The 10,053-nt window shown below is 39.6% G+C and overlaps 1 protein-coding gene across 2 annotated transcripts in view; it reads left to right on the top strand.

Annotated features, from left to right (window-relative positions):
* Window positions 1-7,398, top strand: part of ACBD5 (acyl-CoA binding domain containing 5) — a 33,968-nt gene extending 26,570 nt beyond the window's left edge. For both annotated transcript variants that reach the window (XM_015414291.1, XM_015414292.1), the window contains exons 8-13: window positions 1,245-1,351; window positions 1,517-1,778; window positions 1,919-2,118; window positions 2,668-2,718; window positions 5,315-5,424; window positions 6,278-7,398. In XM_015414291.1, the coding sequence (XP_015269777.1) occupies window positions 1,245-1,351; window positions 1,517-1,778; window positions 1,919-2,118; window positions 2,668-2,718; window positions 5,315-5,424; window positions 6,278-6,290 (743 nt within the window). In that variant the 3' untranslated portion in view covers window positions 6,291-7,398. The remainder of the gene's footprint in view (window positions 1-1,244; window positions 1,352-1,516; window positions 1,779-1,918; window positions 2,119-2,667; window positions 2,719-5,314; window positions 5,425-6,277) is intronic.
* The last annotated feature ends 2,655 nt before the right edge of the window (window positions 7,399-10,053 follow it).

Genomic DNA, 10,053 nt, shown 5'->3' with positions numbered 1-10,053 from the left:
CTCCGTATGCTTATCTAATTCCCTCTTGAAGCTGCCCATGCTTGTAACCGCCACCATCTTCTGTGGCAGTGAATTCCATGTGTTAATCACTCTTTGGGTGAAGAAGTACTTCCTTTTATCTGCTCAGCAATTTCATTGAGTGCCCACGAGTTCTTGTATTGTGAGAAAGGAAGAAAAGTACTTCTTTCCCAACCTACTCTATCCCATGCATAATTATAAACTCCGATCATGTCACCCCTCGGCCATAGTTTCTCCAAGCTAAAGAGCCCCAAGCGTTTTAACCTTTCTTCATAGGGAAAGTGTTCCAACCCTTTGATCATTCTAGTTGCCCTTTTCTGCACTTTTTCCCATGCTATAATATCCTTTTTGAGGTGTGGTGACCAGAACTGTAGACAGTACTCCAAATGAGGTCGCACCATTGATTTATACAGGGGCATTATGATACTGGCTGATTTGTTTTCAATTTTCTTCCTAATAATCCCCAGCATAGCATTGGCCCTTTTTATTGCAGTTGCACACTGTCTCGATGTTTTCATTGAGTTATCTACTATGACTCCAAGATCTCTCTCTTGGTCAGTCTGTGCCAGTTTGGACCCCATCAATGTGTATTTATAGTTAGGATTTTTGGCTCCAATGTGCATCACCTTGCACTTGGCCACATTGAACCCCATTTACCATGTTGACGCCCACTCACCCATCCTCGACAGATCCCTTTGGAGTGCCTCACAATCCTCCCTGGTTCTCACCACCCAAAACAACTTCGTGTCATCCACAAATTCTCATGTTTATATGCTGCCTAAATGTTTGTGAGAAGCGGAGGAAAATGTATAAATTTCCCACCCTAGGCATTTCTCCCCTGCTGTAATCAAGCGGATTACAATTTGCTTTGTACCTTTGCATCCTGATTATCTTCTTCACAACATCCCTCCCACCTTCTGACAGAAATATAAGGACTCAGGGCTCCAGTCATATTTATCTGATAAAGCAAGCTTTGACTCTCAAAAGCTTATACCCTGTAAATATCGTTCATCTTTAAGGTGCTACTGCACTCGGATCTTGCACTTAAATAAGCTTTATCTTTTTAAAAAATCTATTAAAGTTAGTTTATATTTTGAACCGGTTAACATTCTCAGCAATTACCTGTGATGAAATATTGCTATGATTATTAACTAACTGCTTTTTTCTATGCCAGAATTGGTCTACTTGCATTTAGTTAAGTTTGAGCATATACTTATTACATGCAGGTCTCACTGATGATACCACTGAAGAGATCTCTGGAATTCAACATTTGACAAGTGATTCAGACAGTGAGGTTTTCTGTGATTCTATGGAGCAATTTGGGCAAGAAGAGGTAAAAATCTTTCGTAGATGCCTGCACTGCATCAGGGGAAAAGACATATAATTTCTTATTACAGGCCATATATTGGGTTTCCCAGTTTGAGAGGCAGTGTTGGATATCTCCCCCCCCCCATTGAAAATCTATTTGGATGTAATAGGCATTTTTGTTGAATTATAGCTCACGGAAATCAGTACATCAAACAATGAATCTTCAAGGCATCATTTCCATTTCTCAGAAGTTGATTATGGTAGTCTCCTAGAAACGGCTGATTTGCTTGAACCTGGAAACTACAATTCAGAAGGTATAAAAGAGGCTACAGTTGAAGGAAAAGGTGAAGTCAAGTGTGGAGGCGAAGATGGCAAAGCAAGTGATGGAGGTCCTCACAAAGAGAAGAAAGGTGGCGAAAAGGTTGATTTCTATGGAATCAGAAGAGGGAGAGGTACTGTAAGAATATCTCTCTGTGTCGTCATCCTTGTGTTTTGTGGCATGAATAGGATCTATGAATCTACGTGTCTTCATAATGTGGTTAAAAATTATCATTTATTTTTAAAGGTGTTATCTTTTCTCGCCTTAAACCAGGGCACAGAATGCACCCTGTGGGTGACGGCAGCCAGCGTGGGCAGATGGGCAGTGGAGGAGATGGAGAACGATGGGGTTCAGACAGAGGGCCAAGGAGCAGCCTCAATGAACAGATTGCAATAGTGCTAATACGATTACAAGAAGACATGCAAAACGTCTTTCAGAGACTAAGTACACTGGAGACACTGACAGCTTCACAGGTAAAATGTACTCTAATACCAAGTTCATCTTTTCTTTTTCCTAGCTAGAATGGAAAAGGTTCCCTACAGATTTTAGGAGGGCGTTTTCAAACTGATACAGGCTGTTTTTGAAATGTAAATACATTGCTCTAATTCCAAGCTGACTTGCATACCCAAGGAGGCACTTCATAGCATTACATGTGTTTAGAAAGAGAAAGAACCTCCTAGCCCGCCTACGCACATGCACACTCAAGCAAGCAAGCATAGAATTGCAGACTGAGTGTAGGAAAAGAAGTGGCATGAAAATTTTACAAGCCTCTGTTTTGTTCCAAGGATGGGTCTAGGGAAAGTTAATAATGTTTAGGAACCAAAATATAGAGGATAATTTCTGGGAAACAGTATTAACCTCTTGTCAGAAGTGATGCAAGGAGAAAAAGCGAATGAGGACACAGTAGATGGGCAAAAGAGTTCATAAATGGTTATGCATCGTGTCTTAAAAGAGTGAGCTTCCCAGAATATAACGCATACAAAAATTACACATGATGTATTAAATCCCATTTGTAATTGCAGGCAAGAACAGCAACTCTGCATTCAAACAATCAGTCTGCTTCATCTGTTAAGGTAGGATTTTTTTCTACTTTTATGTCAACTATGGATTATGGGGTGGACGTTTAGTGATGTCTTTTCTTGTACTGTTAAAGGATAGAATGGAGGTTTTCATGACACAATATCTTAAAAAATGAATTTATAAGGCAGCATTTCTCCGGGTTGGATAGTGTCCACCTAAGAGTGCTTAAAGAACTAGCTGGAGAGTTGACAGAGCCATTATCCATTATCTTCAAGGCCTTTTGTAGGATGAGTAATGTGCCAGATGATTCGAAGAGCAAGCAGTAGGCCTGCCAGTTAAACCTCTGTCCCGGGTAAAATCTTGGAGCAGATTTTAAAAGGGCTGTTTTGCAAACTTCTAGAGGATAACTTGGTGACAGGTAGTCAGCATGGATTTGTCCCTAATAGATTTGTCAGACTAATCTCATTTCCTTTTTTGATTGGGTGACAAGCTTGGTGGATTGTGGGGATGCCAAGGATATTGTATACTTAGATTTTAGTAAAGCATTTTATAAAGTTCACCATGATGTTTTGATTGACAAGTTGGAGGGCTATGGATTAAATTTTAGGATGGTTAGGTAGACACCCAAAGAGTGGTAGTTCATGGCTCCTTGTCTGATTGGAGGGTAGTATCTAGTGGGGTGCGACAGGCTTGGTTTTGGTCCCAGTGCTTTTTAATATTTTTGTCAATGACCTAGATGATGGAAGGAAGGGATTACTCATTAAATTTGCAGATGACTCCAAATTGGTGGTGGTGGGAAGCAAACATCCATAAGATAAAAATAAAATACAATCAGGCTTAGATAAATTGGAAGAAAGGGCAGGTGAACAAGTTGCGATTTTAACATAGATAAACGTAAGGTCTTGCATCTGGATAGTAAAAATGTTAGGCACATGTCCCAGATGGGGGATACTGTTCTGGATAGTAGCATGTGTGAACAGGATCTTGGGGTTTTGGCAGACTGCAAACTGAGTATGAGTAGCCAGGGAGGCACAGCAGCAAAGGAGACAAATTCAATCATAGGGTGTATGAACAGATGCATAGTGTCCAGGACACGAGATGTTTTGGTATCACTGTATACTGCACTCATCAGACCCCATTTGGAGTATTGTGCCCAGTTTTGGAGGCCTTTTTATAAGAAGGACATAGAAACTGAGGGTGCAGAGGAGAGCAATAATTAGGAGTTTGGTGACTAAGCCTTATGAAGAAAGATTGTGGGACTTGAGAATGTTCAGTCTGGAGAAGAGAAGGTTGAGGAGGAATATGATTGTTCTTTTTAAGTATTTGAAGGGCTGTCATTTAGAGGAAGGTAGGGCACTATTTCAGTTGTTAGTGGAGGATAGGACTATTGATGATGGGTTGAAATTATGGGTGAGGAAATATCAGCGGGCTATTAGGAGAAACTTTTTTTAGCAATAAGGGCAGTTCAGTGGTGGAAATCTGTTGCACAGGGATGTTGCGAGTTCTCCCTCCTTGGAGGTATTTAAGTGGAGATTGGACACATGTTGTCAGGGATACTTTAGGTCCTCCTGCATAGTGCAGGCAGTTGGACTAGATAGTCTATCTTTCTATAGTCCTAATTTTAAGTGGCATGTAAACTGCCTTCTCTTGCCAAGAGGAACCTTGCACTTTAGTATTAGATATAGCAATTAGGAGGAAGAGAGTGTGGGCAGTTCCTGCTAATGACAAGAGCCAGCCACAGACAAAGGAGATACATGGAGGAGACGACCTGGAGCTGCATACAGATTTGGCCAGCAAAGGGCAAATTTTCACTAAGCTCCCACTGTAGCCTGTTGAGGTCCCTGACAGTGTTCCCTCTAAGCTGAGTTAGTGTGAGCTAGCTCACAGTTTCTTAGCCTCCGGCTCACACATTTTTGTCTTAGCTCAGGAAGGATGGCTCCAGAGCAAACTAATGTATGCAGTAGCCAAATCACTTGCTCACAAAGTAGAATTTTTGCTCACAAGATTCCACAGCTTAGAGGGAACATTAATGGGACTGCTAGGGGACAGGGGATCCTCAGGAGCAATCTGGGAAATTTGCAGGAGGTGGCAAAAAACCCCTTTCTCCTGTTGGATTCAACCCTTTGTAAATCCATCAAAATAATAAGTACCTCAGAATGGCCCAACAACTGAGCCAGAACAAAAACAGAATGCTGAGAGTCAAGTTAAGAGGAAAAAGCAGGTTCACGAGCAAGCCAATATCCTCATTAGTTCTGAGTGTTTGTGGTGGCGATCTCCCTGCAATCCCTTCTAACATTGATGTTGATGGTTGAGTGCATATTCAGTAGAGCAGTGAAACAGGTCTTCCCGCTATTAGGTAATGATTTATGCATCTCAAGGGACTCCAGGTTTTTTTAAAATTACAAATAAAAAAATAATTTCCCAAACTTAGCCGCATGAGAACTGAGCATTTCTTTTCCTTTTTGTTAAGAAATAACATTGTTAAGGAGGTCAGAGATCAGTGTGGCAGAGTTTTGTTTGGTCCACTTGGACTTTTAGTAACATCTGAACTATCTACTTTTACAAATCTGTAAGTATAGGTACCTGTGCAGTCATTGACATATCATGTAAACAGAAACATTCATGCTAGCTTTGTTTTGTGTTGCTTAGAGACCATCATGGTGGCCCTTTGAGATTTCTCCTGGTACTTTAGCCTTTGCTATTTTATGGCCCTTTATTGCCCAGTGGCTGGTCCACATATATCTTCAAAGAAGGAGAAGGTAAGACAGATGCACCCATGGAAGTACCCCTATGCTTGTTTATGTGTGAAACAGTCAGGCATTCTAGGACATTAGTCATAGGAATGGAAACAAAGATAGATGTTAACAGCAAGAACATACTAGTGCTTCTGATTTAAAGTGCCTGCAGAACTATAGGTGATGTCAATATTTCACACTCTAAGAGAACTTAGCAAAAGAAACACTGGCAGCAGAAAGACACCTGAACACCTTTTTTTGGTCAAAAAGAAAGGCTGTTCTAATAGCTCTCAGGATCCTACCATAACTGTAAAAAGTATACTTCCTCCATTCGTAATTTTATCTGAAGAGAAAACATCGAAGACCTTAGTTTGAAGGCAGCTGAGAACAAAACAAGAAGTCTAATAGCTGCCTGAATAGCAGCTCTTTTTGAAGAAGGCAAAGTGCCCTTATTTATACCTGCTCAATTTAGGCATGTCTGTAACAATCCAAAGATACCCCCAAAGAAAGATTCCTTGCTTAGAGGAAAGCCCCACCATTACTGGAATAGAAACTTTTGATTCAACATTAAGACCTGCAAAGCAACCTCTTTACCAAAAGAAAAGCTAATAAATTACATTGTTAGGAATAGAAACTTTTGATTCAACATTAAGAAGACCTGCAAAGCAACCTCTTTACCAAATGAAAAGCTAATAAATTACATTGTTGAGGTATAGTATCTACCTAACTTTAAACTATTCTGTGTCCACATGTCATTAAAAACCTTACAGCTGAGAGAAAAACAAAAATATTGTGAAATGACCAATTTTCTGTGCTGTTCTAAGTACAAATGACAGTGATGGGTATGTGATACATGGCTATTTTTCCCCTTACCCAGAAAAGAGATCTGACGGTTCAGTTCCTGATTTTGATTAAGGACTGCTTATATGGGAAGTCTCTGGAAGGAGAACTAATTCATCAAAACACCAACAAGAACTACAGGCTGTCGGATGGGCTCAGTCTTCCTTCTGTTGCATTATTTTTTTCCCCTTTTGCACTACCTGAGATAATATGATCCATTGAGCTTAGGTAACAAGTAACATAAATACCATTACCCCATCCTGCAATTACATGACCCTTAAGTTAATTGTTTTGGAATGTATACTTTCTGGACAAACAATCTGAAAGATTTTATTGCAGCCCTTAAAGAGAATTTTTGGCTTTAGAAACACAATTGAATGCAAAAAAAATTCAAATCTATAAGATCATTGCTTTAACCTGACTTATGATTTCACTCATGACTTTGTACATAGGAAACGTGCAAGAAAAAGAAACTGCCTAGACTAGTCAGATTGTGTGGCCGCACTTAAAGTTCGAAGAGGTTTAACTTACCATTGCTGCTATATAAATGAGAGAGGTTTTGTTTTTAAGTTAAGAAATTGGAATTAAATGTTTAAGCCCATGAATTTTACTTCCACAGGTTACCCTCACCATTGTATCTGTTTAAAAACTTAGTAGCCAAGCACCTTGGAAGTTACAACAGCACACTGGGGTTGAATATGGCATGATACATAATAGCCACCTAGAGTGGGAACAATCAAGAAAAAAAAAAGATCCTACTACACCAAAGCAATACCAAAATCAGCAAGAATTCAATGCACAGCTCCAGTGATTTCAGTAAGACTTGGGTATGTTGGGATTGCATCATGTGACAGCAATATTCTTTAGCGGAACTATTTTATGACTATTTTAACTTATCCATATAGAAGGTGCTCATAATAAATGCATGTAGCTGCCTGCATAGATGGGTGGAAACCAACTTCCACAAATGGATTAGTTCTAGTGCTGGACCAAAATGCCTCTGGGATACCAGGTATCCAGCATCTAAAGCTGTGCAAGCACTTCTTGTGTTACTCATACAAAAACTAATGCCTACAAACAGGATGTTGTGAAGTCCAGGGGTGACAGGCGTGAGAGTCTGGGTTGGATTACATTAGACTGTAGATGGTGGCTCAGAAACAACAGACCCTGCTGGGCCTCTTGATATGAATCTTGGGTGGGAACACTGGTTGAAATTCAGAGATGTGGAAGGTGTTTTTTTTTTTTAAAAAAAAAATAATAATAGAATATTCAGTCTTGTGAACTCCCAGCTGCCCTCTGGAGGAGTACAGCCCAGACACAGTTTAACAGCTCAGTGTCAATTCTTGAAAGGGAAAACTAGTGTAAAATAAGTGGTTTTTTCCTGCTGCTTTAACAGATTGACCAGCACTTAAAATATTGGCCCATTGAGTATAGTAAGTGAGGCCATTCATTAATTTAATTCTGTACTATATAATCTGTGGGGCTTTCCATGCCATGACCCTTTTGTTCTGTTTCCTGTAAATGCTCTACAAGGTAATTTTACAGCTGTCACTTTATTACATCACCACTCATTGCTTTTATTGACTAGATAATGTTTGAATGTAACAGCCTGTTTAGTTACAGTATCTCTAGAAACAGAGGAAGTGGGGAAGACATTACAATTTCTTTATATGCAAACAAAAAAAAAAACCTAGAGACAGTGATTGCTTTTCAGTTGCTATAGGAAGTAGAATACTCATGCCAGATCCACTGAAGTACAGCTGTTTTGCTAAAGCTACTTATGCCGAAATGAGCCTGCCACAGACAGCTGAACTACTATGAAGAAAGTAATTTCTGGATTGTGACTTGTTTTGCACTGTATAATTCTTTTGTCCAGCATTACAAGAAGCTCATGGGAAAGGTTTTCTCCTCTGATGTAAGATCTCAAAGCAGGGGTGCTAATCTTCCTTTCTGTTATATGCTGTACAAATAATGTAATTACCAGGGACAAAATTTTCTGCCTTGTTTAATAGAACATGATTTAATCTTTAGTTCCAAATATTCAGTCCATCTTAATCTGTTGTAAATAACATTGTTTCAAATATTCATTGATCTTAATCTATTGTAAATAACATTTTAACAAATAAAGAATTACAAGTGTATATACCTGAGGCTATTTTGTAACTGTTAGATAAGGCGTGTGATATCAGGAAGATATGAGGGGGTCTCACAAAAGTAACTAGTCATGCCTATGCCAGTAAGAATAATTAGGACAAGAATATTCTGAGGGCATCTCTTCTCAAGAAAGAAGGTATTTACTTCTAAAAAGTTAGAACCCTGCTGCTTTCCCTCTGTTGTCCATCTCAAGCAGAGCAAACCATGAAATGGGATAAGAGATGGAGCTGTGGGGGAGGAACAGGGTTCCAAGACTTCACCAAAGGCTACAGCAGCACGCTGACCAGCAGGTGTTCCATTCATGGAATTCTGTCAAGTCAGCAAGGCTGAGCATTTGGAGCAAGAACGCAAGCAGCAAGAGCAAACTTGGTGGACTCTTCAGGGCTAGCTGGCCCAGTTACATGCCTCCCAAATTTTCACTGACCTGGTTATGGAATGTTTCAAAATAACCAGCCCTGCCCATGTGTCACTGTAAACTGCTATCATACAGAATTCTGTAATGGATTATTTTCGCTTGTTGGGATCAATGAATAATTTGTTCCACCTTTGTTAGTAGCAATATCGTATTTGGCGGAACTAGATTGGTCAGACATCCCCCCCTATAGTGCTTGTACAAATAACTATAGGAGTTTTACTTTGGTCATAACAATGCTCTGGTGGATTTTGAGGATATGGAGATGAGAGAGCACAGTATGCTTCCTGACAAGGGCATCCATGGCTCTTCAAACTATTCAAGACAGGATGTTGCTCAACCAGGACCAAAAGCCTCAAAGGTAGGAGGCTGAAAGGTTCCATGTTTACGTGCCATTAGAACCATTCATAAACAAAAAGCTATGAAAAACCTGCAGATGCATCACAAACCTGTCCTACTGTGTAACCTACCGTGGCCTCAAAAGTGTTGATGTTAAGCAGAGTCAGGTCCTAGATAACCTTGAAAGCACAGCTAGTCCACGCAGGTTAAAGCTGTACCACAGCCTTCTACCCATGTTATCTTAGTGATGATTACGGAACACCTTGTAACTAGAAACACAAAAGTGTATTAAAGGGTTAAAATAGAATAGCAAAGACTGAAATAAAACCGGTAGTCTATAATGTATACATAGGCTAATTAAACGGTGCCTGCAAGTTGTGTATATCTGCTAAATACAGAACTTTTTATTTTAAATGCCTAATGTACAATATGCTGGTTTTAATTCAATGTTTATTGGAACAAAAGCAGATGTTCTCTATTTCATTGAATTGTATAAATACATTATTTGGACTTTAATATACACATTTTGATTCCCATGTTTTAAGCAGGCTGTTTTAAACATCTAGCTCTTTTAAACTGACCCAAATGGAGCCTCCAGTTTTCTGTGTTTAAAATTATAAAATAATGTTTCATTTACAAGCCACAGTAGCCTCTAAGTCTTTTCAGTAGGACAATTAAAACCTACAGGAGGTTTTTTCCCCCCCTTTTGCCACAATTTCAAAGCAGGGTGGGGCGAAAAACAAACACTGACAATAAAATTCGAGACAATGAGAACACTGATAGTTTAGCAGCAGAATAGCAGCTTATAAAGGACCTAAAGTGCCCGAAACATTTCATATCCTAAAAGAAAGCACACAAGAGATGGCCAGGGTTCTCTGGGCCGCACTGAAAAAATTGGCCTTGTTACA

The sequence above is a fragment of the Gekko japonicus genome, unplaced genomic scaffold (genome assembly GCF_001447785.1).
Source record: "Gekko japonicus isolate JY-2015 unplaced genomic scaffold, Gekko_japonicus_V1.1 scaffold80, whole genome shotgun sequence".
Classification (NCBI taxonomy): Eukaryota; Metazoa; Chordata; class Lepidosauria; order Squamata; family Gekkonidae; genus Gekko; species Gekko japonicus.
Note: the sequence above shows the minus strand (reverse complement) of the source record. Positions and strands in the feature narration are given on the sequence as shown.